Source organism: Pongo abelii, chromosome 12 (assembly GCF_028885655.2).
Source record: "Pongo abelii isolate AG06213 chromosome 12, NHGRI_mPonAbe1-v2.0_pri, whole genome shotgun sequence".
Classification (NCBI taxonomy): domain Eukaryota; kingdom Metazoa; phylum Chordata; class Mammalia; order Primates; family Hominidae; genus Pongo; species Pongo abelii.
In genome coordinates, this window is record NC_071997.2 from 24,964,307 (window position 1) to 24,980,090 (window position 15,784).

The 15,784-nt window shown below is 47.9% G+C and overlaps 1 protein-coding gene across 2 annotated transcripts; it reads left to right on the forward strand.

The window, feature by feature from the left end:
* Positions 1–8,180: 8,180 nt before the first annotated feature.
* ITPRIPL1 (ITPRIP like 1) lies at positions 8,181–12,888 on the forward strand. 2 transcript variants are annotated; one of them, XM_009236183.4, is made up of 2 exons: positions 8,181–8,278; positions 9,071–12,888. In XM_009236183.4, the coding sequence occupies exons 1-2, from the start codon at positions 8,269–8,271 to the stop codon at positions 10,726–10,728; spliced, it is 1,668 nt and encodes a 555-aa protein (XP_009234458.3). In that variant the 5' UTR covers positions 8,181–8,268; the 3' UTR covers positions 10,729–12,888. The 2 variants fall into 2 exon arrangements, with proteins under 2 accessions (XP_009234458.3, XP_054403116.1); XM_054547141.2 differs by lacking the exon at positions 8,181–8,278 and adding an exon at positions 8,524–8,737.
* The last annotated feature ends 2,896 nt before the right edge of the window (positions 12,889–15,784 follow it).

Here is a 15,784-nt window from a genome sequence, read left to right on the forward strand (position 1 = left end):
CCTGTAATCCCAGCTACTTGGGAGGCTGAGGCACAAGAATCGCTTGAACCCAGAGTCAGAGGTTGCAGTGAGCTGAGATGGCACCACTACACTCCAGCCTGGGTGACAGAGTAAGACTGTGTCTCAAAAAAAGAAAAAAAGAAATCTGAACAATATATTGCTCAGTTTTGAAAAAGTTAGTAGCAAGCACAAACTCAGCAAAAAAAGGGCTATATGGCCCCATTATATGGAGGCCCAGGAGAGGAGATGACACAGAGTTCTGCACTGGAAGCTGGCCTCAGCATCCCTGAGAGCCTGTGGGGGTCACTCTGGCTGTGAGAAGGCGAAGCCACAAAGCAGTTCCCAGAGGCACAAAGGTCAAGGCAGTCTGGCATTGGCAGCATTGTGGTATAGACCAGGACAGTTTTTTGGGAAGGAGCACAAGGAAGATACTTGCTTCTGTTTGAGACTGAGTTTGGCTCTTGTCATCCAAACTGGAGTGCAGTGGTGTGATCTTGGCTCACTGAAACTTCCGCCTCCCAGGTTCAAATGATTCTCCTGCCTCAGCCTCCTGAGTAGCTGAAATTACAGGCACCCACCACCACGCCCAACTAATTTTTGTATTTTTAGTAGAGACAGGGTTTTGCCATGTTGGCCAGGCTGATCTTGAACTCCTGACCTCAGGTGATCCGCCCACCTCAGCCTCCCAAAGTGCTGGGGATTACAGGCGTGAGCCACCGTGCCCAGCTAGATATTTGTTTTTAAACCTGGCATGGCCCAAATTGTCTTTATTCTACTCTCACACGTGTTTGATACTTCGGCTGAGTATAAAATTCTGGACTGGATACTATTTTCCTTCAAAATTGTAAAGGCATTTCTCCTTCCTTTTTTTTTTTTTTTTGAGATGTTGTTTTGCTCTTGTTGCCCAGGCTGGAGTGCATGGTATGATCTCGGCTCACTGCAACCTCTGCCTCCCGGGTTCAAGCAAGTATCCTGCCTCAGCCTCCCAAGTAGCTGGGATTACAAGCATGCATCCCCACACCCAGCTAATTTTGAATTTTTAGTAGAGACAGGATTTCACCATGTTGGCCAACCTGGTCTCAAACTCCTGGCCTCAGGTGATCCACTGCCTCGGCCTCCCAAAGTGCTGGGATTACAAGCATTTTGCTTTCATCTTATTCTAGTGCTGTATTTAAAAATCTGGGTTGGCAGGGCACTGTGGCTCACACCTGTAATCCCACCACTTTGGGAGGCCAAGGCCGGCGAATCACTTGAGCTCAGGAGTTCAAGACCAGCCTGGCCAAGATGGTGAAATCCTATTTCTACTAAAAATACAAAAATTAGCTCAGCGTGGTGGTACGCGCCTGTAATCCCAGCAGGTTGCAGTGAGCCAAGATCATGCCACTGCACTCCAGCCTAGGCTGGACCTGTTTGAGACCCTGTCTCAAACAAACAAAAAAAAGAGAGAGAGAGAGAGAGAAAGAAATCTGACACCATTTGTCCTGATCCTGTGTATGTGATCTGCATTTTTTTGTCTCCAGAAACTTGTGGAATCCTGTTTGACCTGAGTGCTCTAACATTTCATAATGAAGTGACTAAGTGTGAGTTTACTCTCATCCATGGGCTGGGCACTTAGTTTCAATCTGGAAATGTCTTTCCTTTATAGGATGCTTGCTTTATTATTTCTTTGACAAGATTTCTTCCTCTCCATTTCCCATGTTCCTTCTGGGGCCACTAATCATGGAATGTTAGACCTACTGGGTTGGTCCTTGGCAATTTTCTTGACTCTTTCCAGCTCTTTACATTTCTACTCTAATTTTGGGAGACTTCCTCAATTTTAGCTTTCAGTTTCTGTATGGAGTTTTTCATATTTATTATCAAGTTTTTAATTTCCAAGAACTGTTTCCGGACTCTCATTGTATTGGGTCCAAATACATCTTTCATAGTTATAAAACATTCAAATAAATATTTGTTGGGACTGAGCATGGTGGCCCACACCTGTAATCCTAGCACTTTGAGAGGCTGAGGCAGGAGGATTGCTTGAGCCTAGGAGTTTGAGACCAGCCTGGGCAATATGGCAAAACCCTGTCGCTACCAAAAATACAAAAATTAGTTGCATGGTGGAAAGCATCTTTAATCACAGCTACCTGGGAGGCTGAGGTGGGAGGATGGCTTGAGCCCAGGAAGTGGCAGTTACAGTGAGCTGAGGTCACACCACTGTACTCCAGCATAGGTGACAGACTCAGACCCTTTTTCAAATAAATAAATAAATATTTGTTGAATGGAATGAACAAGTGACTGGGACAGATGGTAGACAGAATCTACTTACATCTTTCAAATCCCTATTTAATCAAGAGCACCTATGTTTTATTCTCCCAACAGTACAAGTGCTACATTGAGAAGAGAAAAACTATAAAGAAATATACGGTAAGCAAATAATACACATAGATATGCTATTCAGATTTTTTTTTCCTTTTTGTAGAGAACGGGGTCTTGCTATGTTGCCCAGGCAGGTCTCAAACTCCTGAGTTCAAGCTATTTTCCCACCTCTGCCTCCTTAAGTGTTGGGATTACAGTGTGAGCCACCGTGCCCAGTGCTATTCTTTTTTTTTTTTTTTTCTGAGACAAAGTCTTGCTCTTTTGCCCAGACTGGAGTGTAGTGTCACAATCTCAGCTCACTGCAACCTCCGCCTCCTGGGTTCAAGTGATTCTTCTGCCTCAGCCTCCTCAGTAGCTGGGATTACAGGCACCCACCACTACACCCAGCTTATTTTTGTATTTTTAGTAGAGATGGGGTTTCACCATGTTGGCCAGGCTGGTCTTGAACTCCTGAGCTCAGGCAGTCCGCCCAACTCGGCCTCCCTTAGTGCTGGGATTACAAGCATGAGCCACCGCACCCGGCCCAGATTTATTAAGCAATAGTGGTGCATTTCATGCACAGGTAGCAGCTAGTCTACTAATAATTCTCCTCCACAAATCATTGGGAAAAAGGCGGCAATTTTCTACTTTTCCTTTATGTTCAGAAGCATCGGCAATATACAACTCAATGTCCACACAGGTCTTTGTTACACAGCATGAGTCACAAAATGTTTGCCACCAGAGCAGGATAAGTTTTTGAGCTTGTAATAGCAAGAAACTGGTTTGAAGAAAATCTTGCAGTTATAAAATAAAGTGATTTTTTTGAAATGTGTTGTTGAGAGAAGTGATTTGTCATGTAGTTATTTATTGTATCAGTTATTTTGCCTGGTTACCCTGATCTCCCACCTCTAACCTCAAAACTAAACATTTTATTTGAGATCTGTTTATTTGCTTATCTGATTCTTGGCCATATATCTAATTTCTACATCCTCTTGGTCAGAATTTCGTGTGCATCTTAAGCTTGCTTCCCGTAAGTTATCCCCAACTGCCAAACATCTTATACAAAAAGAAGGTACAGTCTCTATCCCACCGCAAACGCTCTCCTATTTCTCATAGCTGGATCATCCTGTCACTCACTCATTTCATAACACTTAGCACTTGCACACCAGGAATTAAGCTAGGTCTAATTTTGGTCTTTGCCCTTAAGGATCCCAGTGTGATGCTGTAAGGACCCAGTGAACACTGTTGAGCCCAAGAGCGAGGTGACTAATCCGTGAGCCAGGTGCTCTAAATATACAGTAAAGGGCCATTTAATTTTCGCACCAACCTTAAAAGAGAAGGACTTTTATCATCATGTTTGCCAGATGAGGAAGCTGAGGCTCAGGGAGGTTCGGAACCTTGCCGGACCGAGTTGGCAGGAGGCGAGACGAGGTTCTAAGCCCGGCTCCCAGAGCTCTTTCTCCCACATCAAGCTGCGTCCACGCGGTTAGGTAGCATCGCTTGGGCCTTGGGGATGTGCAGCGGCAAAGGAGAGCTTTTTCCCGTCCGCTCTGGGAAGAGCGCCCAGGTGAAAGGGGTTGTGGGTCCCGGCATGCGGCACTACGCTCCCCGTCCCCCGCCTCGTCTTCTGCTCGGCCCGTGGGGCTTCCGCCGCCCTGGGCTTGCAGCTGGGACTCATTTCCAGATCGGTCGAAAGCAGGTCTTCCTTCTAGGGACCGGTAGCTCAGAGGAAGGACCGGCGGCAACCGCTGCCCCTCCGAAACTGCGTCTCCTTTTTCATTCTGAAATGAAATTTGTAGTTCGTTAAAACGGGGCTCGCCAGCACGATTTACAAACAAGACGAGCGCTTGCTGCAATCACATGAGGAGAAAAGGAAAGGACTAATTCATAGTGCGGTCACTAGAGCTTCGATGTGCCCAGGCGAGCGCCCGCCGAGCGCCAGCAGGAACAGCGCACTGCGGACGCTGCAGGGAGTGTGGCCCCCCCAGCAGGCGCGTGCACAGGCTCGCACTCTGGAGGGCCGCGCATCTCAGCCGTGCGCCGGATCCTTGCCACCCCAAACTCCGGCACCTAACAACGCGTCCCGGGGGTGGACCCGCGGCTGCTCTTGGAGGCGGCGGAAAAGGCGCGTCCGCGGCTTGGGGGACAGAGGCGGGGTCGGGGGCAAAGGGAGGCGGCTCCTGGGGCCTAGAAAGCTGGCGAGGAGGAGGAACCTCCCCCCACCTCCACTCCCAGCTCTGCGAACCGTGAAGACACTGCCCCGGCGCAAAGCGTCTCTAGCCGTCCTAGGCGCACCTGTTTCTGTAGAAAACGTGTTTTGTGCTCACGAGGCACAGGAGGGAGGGCTTTGGGCACACAGCCCATTCATACGGTGGACACTGCATGTTTATTTGTGTGAAAAGAATACCTCCTTATTGCTAGACACCTGCAATCAATCCCTCCACCCTCAGAAGATCACTGTAAACATTTAGGGATCCACCCTTTGAAACTTTTCCGAGGCATGTGATGCACAGACACATAATGGGAGTAAGCCATAGCATGTTCTTTTTTTTTTTTTTTTAATCCTTTTTTTGAGTTTTATTCTGTTGCCCAGGCTGGAGTGCAGTGGTGCGATCTCAGCTCACTGCAACCTCCACCTCCAGGATTCAAGCGATTCTCCTGCCTCAGCCTCCTGAGTAGCTGGGATCACAGGCATGCACCACCACGCCCAGCTAATTTTTTTTTTTTTTTTTGTATTGTTAGTAGAGACGGGGTTTCACCATGTTGGCCAGGCTGGTCTCGAACTCCTGACCTCAGATGATCTGCCTGCCTCGGCCTCCCAGAGTGCTGGGATTACAGGCGTGAGCCATCGCGCCCATCCAGCAACCACTTTTAAAACAAATCCTTAACCATGAACATACATTTTTAAGCACATGGTTTTACAGATGCTGGTGAAAATGGGGAGAAAAGGGAATTCTGATATGCTGTTGGGTAAACTAGCACAGCTGCTATGGAGAATAACATGGAGGTTCCTCAGAAAACTACAAGTAGAACTACTCACATGATCTAGCAATCCCATTACTTAAAATCTATCCAAAGGAAAGGAAATCATTATATCAAAGAGACATCTGCACCCTCATGTTTATAGCTGCACTATTCAGAATAGCCAATATGGAATTGACCTATGTGTCCAACAACAGATGAATGAATAAGGAAAATGTGGTATATGTATACAATGGAATGCTATTCGGCCATTAAAAAAAAAAACAAAAAACAATGAAATCCTGTCATTTGCAGCAACTTGGATGGAATTGGAGGATATTAAGTGAAATAAGCCAGGCACAGAAAGATAAACACCACATGTTCTCAGTCACATGTGGAACCTAGAAAAAGTTGATCTAATAGAAGTAAAAGGTAGAACAGAGGATGCTAGAGGCTGGGAAGGGGAGGGGAAGGTGGCGATAGGGAGGGATTTGTTAAAGGATTCAAGATTATAGCCAGATGGGAGGACTAAGTACCAGGGTTTCACACCACTGGAGGGTGACTACAGTTAACAATAATAGACCAGGCGTGGTGGCTCATGCCTGTAATCCCAGCACTTTGGGAGGCCAAGGTGGGCAGATTGCTTGAGCTCAGGAGCTCGAAAACATGGTGAAACCCCCACTCTACTAAAATACAAAAAATTTGCCGGGCTTGGTGGTGTGTGCCTGTAATCCCAGCTATTTGGGAGGCTGAGGCAGGAGAATTGCTTGACCCAGGAGGTGGAGGTTGCAGTGAGCTGAGATGGCTCCATTGCACTCCAGCCTGGGTGACAGAGCAAGACTCCATCACACACACACACAAAATAATAATAGTAATAATATATAGTTTCAAATAGCTAGAGGGAGGATTGAACCTTCCCAACACAAAGAAATGATAAATGTTTGAGATGATGGATATGCTAATTACCCTAATGTGAAATTATACATCTTATGTATGAAACATGACTGTGCACCCTATGAATATGTACAATTATTATTTGTTAATTAAAATAATACAACTTTAAAACACATGGTCTTAAACATTATTGTTTTTGCACACTCTGAAGCATATATTTTGCATCCTGACATCATGTCATAAGTGAAAAGATAACAGAGACTTTCATTATTACTGCTCCAAACGCATGAATGCTCAATAACCTGTGATCTATTTTTCATAATTCACGTTTATAAAAAGTAACTTTGGAACTTCAGTCATTGTCAGCTAGCAGACAGTTTTTCCTGCTCCACAATTAAATAAGTCAGTATTTTTGGAAGTATTGTACAAGTTGTTTGGGAGCTCCCTACACATTGCCACTGGATAAGAAGACCTGAAACCCAGCCGTGTGTGATGGCTCACACGTATAATCCCAGCACTTTGGGAGGCCAAGGTGGGCGGATCACCTGAGGTCAGGAGTTCGAGACCAGCATGGCTAACATGGTGAAACCCCGTCTCTACTAAAAATACAAAAATTAGATGGCCATGGTGGCGTACACCTGTGGTCCCAGCTACTCAGTAGGCTGAGGCAGGAGAATCACTGGAACCTGGGGTGGGGAGGCTGCAGTGAGCCGAGATGGCGCCACTGCACTCCAGCCTGGGTGACAGAGCGAAACTCTTTCTCAAAAACAAACAAACAAATAAAAACCCTGAAACTTGTCTTTCAGCAGAGGGATTTTAGTGAGTTAGTATCAAGGGGTCATCACTTCCTTTTCTCCTTGGATAGCTGACACAAGACAAGAAGACTAAGGGCTCTTTCTGATATCTGAAGATCCCTTTCAGGAAACCCATTCTGTTGGTGTTTCTTAAGGTGTGATAAAGCTTGTCCAGCCTCCACACTGTATAAAGTTCTCCTTTATATACCCATGTATCAGCAGAGCTGCCCTGTAGGTAGCATTCTTACTCCCACGTGGCCAGTGAGTAGCAAGCAAGGCCCCAAGTAAGGTCTTTGGGTGCTGTCTGTTCTTACACGAGAGTCACTTAGATATAAGAAAGGGGTTGGGGAAAGACGCCTGAGTCTGGGCGTGGGCTGGGAGGGAAGCACATTTAGGGTGCTGAAACCACATCTTATTTCCTGTGCCATTTTGCTCAGTGCCAGCCCGAAGTGAGAATGGCTTTTCTCGGTCAATTCCTAGTTTTGCCACTATCATCCTTACACCCGAATCCTAGTAAGTCTGTTCTCCACTGAACTGAGCTGAGTGCAGCTGACAGCAGGCACAGCGGTGCCCCATTTGCCACCCCAGGGAGGCCAAGCAGCGGCGAGTGTGTGGCCACGGCCCCTCCACTCTCCCAGCAAACCCACGGAGGCCTCGGTGCAGACAGAGACCCGGTGTGCGGAGCCCGCTGCCCCTGCACGCTGGGCCACGGGGGTTTGGGCGGGGAGGAGCTTGTACTGGGTGGGCGGGGAGGAGCCCGGACGGCGGGAGCGGCTGCGGCGCGCGCCCGCCCTCGGAGCCGCGTGCTGGGGGTCGTAGGGGCCCACCGCGCTCAGCCAGACGTTCAGATGCTCGGACAAACATGGTCTATAACTCAGGAAAGGGGAGCAGGGCCACTCCCGCGGGCGGCCCCAGCGATGAACCGGACGCCCCCACCCTGCCGGGAAAAAGGCAGTGGCGGTCAGGCCGCGCTGTCTCTTTAAGACCGTGTTCCTACTAACACTGACGGTGAGTAACCCGGCCCTGGGTCCCGGGAGACATCCCGAGGTGGAATGGGCCCTTGGCCTCCTACGGATAGGCGGGTGAGAGTACAAATCTCTGGGCGTGGAATTTGGGGAAGTTATGAATGGGGGGAGGGGCGGGTTCCGATTTGAGCCAAAGCCCCCGGGTACCTTGTACATTTTAACAGGGCTCCTGGAGAGGGCGGGGAGACGAAGCAAGGCCAAGTTCCAAAAGGAGGAGAGTCCCAGCTGGCTTCAACGTCCACAAGGCATAGTCCTTCATGAATGTTGGTAAGCGCGGTAGCTTGTGAATTACGGTGAATGGCAGAAGCTCGGGCTTCACGGGTGGGTGGGGAGGCAGTGGAACTGACCACTGCCGGCTGTCAGGTAGGCCTTGGGCACCCGGTTCTGCAGACAGTTTTCTGAACTAAGAAGTGAAGCTAGCCTGCCCACACACGGGGTATCCACTAGCCCCTCAGGAGCAGAGAGGGCACCGTAGCAAGCAGCTGGTGGCACTGTGCCTCCCTTGCGCTCCCTGGGCAGAGAGGGAGAGGCTGAGTGATGAGGCTCACTTCATTCTGGGTGAGCAGAATGAAGACTGTGAAGTCACAGAGGAAGTGGAATGCTACAACTGGCTGCCGGGGCAGAGGAAAGGTGTCACCCAGGCAGGCTCAGGGCTTTCTGGCTATGAAAAGGAGCCTCTGGGATCACCAGGGCATATCTGGTGCCCATGGTTGACTGATGAGTCGGGTGAGGCCACCCTACCACAAGGGTCCCCCTCCCCATCCTACACAGGAATGAAAACAGTCCCATGTCCACTTTCTGGAAGCCTAAATACCACCCACACCATGTGGAAGGAAAGCAGGAGAGAGACTGAGTGGCACATCCTGTCGCCCTCTTTTCTCTCAAACCTCCTCCCAGGCCAACCAGCCTTGCTGTGTCCAAGCCAAGCTCTGTGGGCTTTCTGTTCCTCCTGGGTAGCTGATTTTCAGAATTTGGGGTACCAGGGCTTTGGGGAATGTGAGCTAGAGAGCAGATGAATCTAAAAGATGACCACTGACTCCTACTCTCCTACTTCTCCAGATGCAGAGGCCTCCATGGCTGTGATAAGCCTGCTGTTCTTGGCAGTGATGTATGTTGTTCACCACCCTCTGATGGTCAGTGATCGGATGGACCTGGACACATTAGCCAGGAGTCGGCAGCTGGAGAAGCGAATGAGCGAGGAAATGCGCCTGCTAGAGATGGAGTTTGAAGAGAGAAAGCGAGCGGCTGAGCAGAGGCAGAAGGCAGAGAACTTCTGGACAGGAGACACATCCAGCGACCAGTTAGTGCTGGGGAAGAAAGACATGGGGTGGCCGTTCCAGGCCAATGGCCAGGAGGGGCCTCTGGGCTGGATGCTGGGAAACCTGTGGAACACTGGCCTTTTTTGTCTTTTTCTCGTCTTTGAGCTCCTGCGACAGAACATGCAGCATGAGCCGGCCTTTGATTCCAGCAGTGAGGAAGAGGAGGAGGAAGTCTGTGTTGTCCCTGTCACCTCTTACAACTGGCTTACTGACTTCCCCTCCCAGGAGGCCCTGGACTCCTTTTACAAACACTATGTCCAAAATGCCATCCGTGACCTGCCTTGCACCTGTGAGTTTGTGGAGAGTTTTGTGGATGATCTCATTGAGGCCTGTCGGGTGCTCAGCCGCCAAGAGGCTCACCCACAATTGGAAGACTGCCTGGGCATCGGGGCTGCCTTTGAGAAATGGGGAACCCTCCATGAGACCCAGAAATTTGATATCCTGGTGCCCATTGTCCCCCCACAGGGCACCATGTTTGTCCTGGAGATGAGGGACCCGGCCCTGGGCCACCGCTGTGGCTGTGTGCTGGTGGAGTCAGAATGTGTGTGCAAGCGTGAGAAACTCCTAGGGGACGTGCTGTGCCTGGTGCACCACCACAGGGACCCCTCGGCAGTCTTAGGAAAGTGTAGCAGCTCCATCAAGGCAGCTCTCTGCACTGGCTTCCACCTAGATGTGTGCAAGACTGTGCAGTGGTTCCGGAACATGATGGGCAATGCCTGGGCCCTTGTGGCCCACAAGTATGACTTTAAACTCAGTCTCCCACCGTCTACCACCTCCTGCAAGCTCAGGCTGGACTATCGCTCAGGCCGCTTTCTCTCAATCCACTTGGTCCTGGGGGTGCAACGAGAAGACACCTTGGTCTACCTGGTGAGTCAGGCTCCTGACCAGGAGCAGCTCACCAGTGTGGACTGGCCTGAGTCCTTTGTGGCCTGTGAGCACTTGTTCCTGAAGCTGGTGGGGCGCTTTGCCCCCGAGAACACCTGTCACCTCAAGTGCCTCCAGATCATTTTAAGTCTCTGGCAGCATCAGAGCTTACCCCACGGAGCATCCCGCCCCATCCTGACTTCTTACCACTTTAAAACTGCTCTCATGCACCTCTTGCTACGGCTGCCCCTCACAGACTGGGCCCACAACATGCTCTCTCAGCGGCTCCAGGACATTCTCTGGTTCTTGGGCCGTGGCCTCCAGCAAAGGTCCCTCCATCATTTTCTCATTGGTAACACTTTTCTGCCCCTGACCATCCCGATCCCTAAGACATTTAGGAATGCTGAGCCTGTCAATCTCTTCCAACACCTGGTGCTCAACCCCAAGGCACATTCACAGGCAGTGGAAGAGTTCCAAAACCTTCTGACCCAGGTGAAGACTCTGCCTCGTGCCCCACTGGCTGCAGCACCTTGATGTAAAGACCATTTAAAAAAAACAGAGGAAGATATTTCTAATTCCTTGGGCTACAAAAGTGTTTATTTTTCAGATATATCAGTGGTATATGTGACCTTCACCTTGCCAGTGGGGGTTATGATGAGACACCTTAAGGAGTGTGTGAGGTGGTCATGAGGATGGGCCTAATGACCCTGCAGGGCCTAGTCAAGGATGGGTCATCTGAGGTTTTCTTCTGCTAACTTTCATCATGACCCAAAGAAGGTCCAGGGAAACGGATGTTATGGGAGGATCTTGCTGCTAAGGAGGTGAGATCCAGAGGGGTTACTGTGAAGTTATGTGTTTGTATCAACACTGGAAGTGAGAGAACCAGAGAATACCTTCATTCCAGCTTATTCCTTTTTGTGATTGACTTCCAGTATGTTCCTTGTGAATTGGTTTCCTTGTTGAACTGTTAGCTTAATTCTCATCCAAGCTGGTGGCACTCCATTTTATCCCAAATACTGTGATGGGCAACTTCTCATATTTTAGGATTAATTTTTCAAACCTTCACTATTTTGAAAATATAACCAAGGCCGGGCGCGGTGGCTCATGCCTGTTAATCCCAGCACTTTGGGAGGTTGAGGTGGGTGTATCGCCTGAGTTCAGGAGTTCAAGACTACCCCAGGCAACATGGTGAAACCCCGTCTCTGCTAAAATACAAAAAATTAGCTGGGCATGGTGGCGCACACCTGTAGTCCCAGCTACTTGGGAGGCCGAGGCATGAGAATCACTTAAGCCCCAGTGGTGGAGGCTGCAGTGAGCCAAGATCGCACCAGTACACTTCAGCTTGGGCTACAGAGTGAGAATCTGTCTCAAAAAAAAAATATATAGATAGATAGATAGATAGATAGATAGATAACCAAGATGTTTACATTCTATTTTCTTAATTTAGCCCTATTTTCATATGACAATAGAGTTGTTTTTATGCATTTGAAAAAACTACCTAATTTATTCGCATTGATTCACAAATATTAAGTCAATAGTAACCTGTCTCATAATTGAGGTAATGTATTTACTATAATAATGAAATGGCTAACATCTGATGACCTTTTTAGTGCCTGGAGGCAACATTATAAAGGCTTTTACAAGGACAATCTTTTTGGGGGCTCTTGTGGGGAGCCACTTGTTAAGTGTAAAGAAGGTTTAGCTGCCATGTTTAGCTGTGCTTTTTCTGTCTGGTCATGCCTCCTTTGTATTTTTTTTTTTTTTTTTCCAAAAATGACAAAGGGATTACTTGAACTGTGTTTGTGGTTTTGAAAGAGGGGTCATCACAATCCAGGCTCATTGCCAGGTTTGTATAGGAAAGGATTGGGAAGCAGTCCAACTCTAAAATTGTGATTCTAGGGATATAATTGGTGTATTTTTCCCTTTTTTCAAAACCATGGGATGCTAAGGAGGAGTGTTAAGAAATGCAACTATAGTTATGGGTGTGGTTGTTTTGGAAACGCCAATGCTGTTCTATCTGCACTGCCAAGAAGATCTGCTGGGGAGGGTAACCTTTCCCCACTGAACTTGACCTCAGCAGGGATCAGATGCTGGCCATTATGGGCTTCAGTCATAGAATACACACCTTCTCCTCCAGCAAAAATAAATTAAAAATGTCCCAAAGCCTGGTGCAGTGGCTCACACCTGTAATCCCAGCACTCTGGGAGGCTGAGGTGGGCAGATCACTTGAGCCCAGGAGTTCAAGACCAGCCTGGGCAACATGTTGCAATCCCGTCTCTACAAAAAATTAGCTGGGCATGGTGGCGTACACCTGTGGTCCCTGCTACTCTGGAGGTTGAGGCGGAAAGACTGCTTGAGCCCAGGAGTTCAAGGCTGTAGTGAGCTATGATAGTGTCACTGTGCTCCAGCGACCCTGGGCAAAAAAGTGAGACCATGTCTCACTCAAAAAAAAAAAAAAAAAAAAGTTTCCCAGAAGCTGATGCCAGTCAATAGTTGGGGCTCCCAGTGCACAATAGCTACTGTGTTCCTATGTTGCCTGCATCTGTCAGGTACTGCTTTCAATGCAAGATGCAATCATGGTTGGTTCCCTGCTGGTGGGATTTTGGTGTTTTAGCAACATCCATATACTTTTTGTTTAGAAAATTATTTGCTGATGTTTTAAGTTAAAGTCAATAAAGGAGGCTATTTTCTGTATACATTGGAATCTATGCAGTAACACACTCAGCAGATCAGCATTCTCACATGCCTGTTCCCAAGAAGTTCATGTTACCCTGATAGCTCCATTCGGTACATCCTGGTATTTCTCAATGTACTTGGAACTAGTCTGCCTTGTGGTTTCCCAGTGGCATGGCCAGTAGCCAGAAAAGAATAAGCAACATCTAGGTGATTAATTTTCATGGTGCCCAAACCAAAATATCAGCCAAATTAGAAGATCTTAGTGGTTGCAAACAACGTGCATAAACTCTAAAAGTCTTCTCAGGTAGAAAGAAGGTGGTATGATTTCTAGGAGTTCATGGTTGTTTCTAGTCTAATAGATAAAAAAGAAAATAAAGGCCGGGCATGGTGGCTCATGCCTGTAATCCCAGCACTTTGGGAGGCCGAGGTGGGCGGATCACTTGAGGTCAAGAGTTTGAAATCACCTGGCCAACATGGCGGAACTGCGTCTCTACTAAAAATTTAAAGAAACTAGCTGGGTGTGGTGGCGCACGCCTGTAATCCCAGCTACTCAGGAGGCTAAGGCAGGAGAATCACTTGAACCCGGGAGGCATAGGTTGCAGTGAGCCGAGATCGCGCCACTGCACTCCAGCCTGGGTGACAGAGCTAGACTGTTGCAAAAAAAAAAAAAAAGAAAAAGAAAAAAAGAAAAAGAAAACATAAAGTTATGAGAGTGGGCAGATGATTACAAAGGGAGCAGTCAGCAAAACTTGGGTGGAGCAGAGGGTGCAAGAAAGAGTATTAAAAAAAAGAAAAAACACAAAAAAACAAGTAGTAATGGAAAGAACAGACCTGTAGTGCTCTGGGAATACTTTTACAATTAAAGAGGAAACCTCTCCAGATAGGAAGCTAAGCTTTATTCTAAAACAAAACCTGGCTAGCCCCCAGGATACAACAGCAGTTATAGTAATGGGAATGCTTAATGTTCACTGAGCTTTGCCAGTGTTCAGGACACTGTTCTGATGGCTTTACATCTGGTAACTCATTTAATCTTCATACTATAACCCCATGAAGTGGGCCCTTCATCCCGTCCATTTTACATGTGAGGAAACTGAGGCGCAGAAAGCGTATGCAACTTCCCCAAGGTCACGTAGCTAGTGGCAGAGCCTGGAAGAAACTATCTGCCATTGCATCCTTTCAGCTTGGTCTTGGAAATAAAACAAGATGTAAGAGTTAAAGGGCTTTGAAAAGCAAAAAGCACTATATTTTAAAAGATGGTATGTTACTGTTTAGAAATTCTAGAAGACAGAAATTATTGGTTCTTAGCCCAGTCTTAAGGAGATCAGGAATTTCGTATCACATGCAAAAATTAAAGGCATTTGCGCCGGGCGCAGTGGCTCACGCCTGTAATTCCAACACTTTGGGAGGCTGAGGTGGACGGATCACCTGAGGTTGAAAGTTCGAGACTAGCCTGACCAACATGGAGAAACCTTGTCTCTACTAAAAATACAAAATTAGCTGGGCATGATGGTGCATGCCTGTAATCCCAGCTACTCGGGAGGCTGATGCAGGAGAATCACTTCAACCCAGGAGGCAGAGGCTGTGGTGAGCCGAGATGGCGCCATTACACTCCAACCTGGGCAAAAAAAGTAAAATTCCATCTCAAAAAAAAAAAAAAAAAAAAGGCATTTGCTTAGAGGCCAAAATGAATGCAAAGCCATTTCAACTACATGCCTACTGAGTCCCAGTGACTTGATGGTTTCTATCACAGACTACATCATTATATAAGCCAGCTGCAGGCTGGAAAGTCAGGGCAAATTTGAAGCCAAAAGATTGCTTGTTCAGGTAGCCAATGGATAACACTATTGTTTCTCACCTAAACTAAGGCAGTTTCGCATTTATTTGGGGAAAGTGGAATCTCCATGAAGAGTGAAATGGGGTGGGGAAGGGAGACGACACGAGCTCTGCTTTTCTGGCAGCCTAGGATTAGTGGAGGAACCTTAACTACTTTACTTTTGCATAGAGATATTGAGCTTTGTACACCACTGATATCAGTGATAAATCATTCACTCTTCTTTATTTATTATTTTTTTGAGATGGAATCTTGCTCTGTCGCCCAGGCTAGAGTGCAGTAGCACAATCTTGGCTCGCTGCAAGCTCTGCCTCCCGGGTTCATGCCATTCTCCTGCCTCAACCTCCTGAGTAGCTGGGACTACAAGCACACGCCACCACGCCAGGCAAATTATTATTATTATTATTTTTTTTTTTGTATTTTTAGTAGAGATAGGGTTTCACTGTGTTAGCCAGGATGGTCTCGATTTCCTGACCTTGTGATCTGCCCGCCTCGGCCTCCCAAAGTGCTGGGATTACAGGCTTGAGCCACTGCGCCCAGCCAAATCATTCACTCTTTTGGCGCCCTTCATAGCCCTAAAAACAAAACAAAGATGGCATTCAGAGCAGGAGGTGAAAGACCTGCCCGCATAAGGCAGCCCTGGCCCAGAGAGACACTGGGCATGGAGCTGGCTTTGCCTTCCCGCACGTGAAGCTGGAAGCAGCTCAGGTGGCTCCATTATTCCCACAGAACAGCCTAAAGGCTTACCTAGTGGGTCACTTAGTAGCTTTCCTCCCCCAGGGCTTCCAAGCTGTTCTTCAGAGGCTCCTGATTCAGTGTATCACCTCCTAACCCTGGCTGCTGTTATGTACACATGGAATCCAGAGGATCACACTTGTCCCAATGTCCTCCCTCAGATGCATTCAGCAGAGAGAACAAGTGAGGGCGATGACAGGGACCCTAGCATATACTGAGCAAGTCCAGTGCGAGGATACTGCCTTCCCCATTTTATAGATGGGGAAGAAAATGGGGCCCAGAGAGGTTAATGTGCCCAACCCCGGATTTAAAATTGTCTTCCAGCTGTACTCATTGAATACATATTTA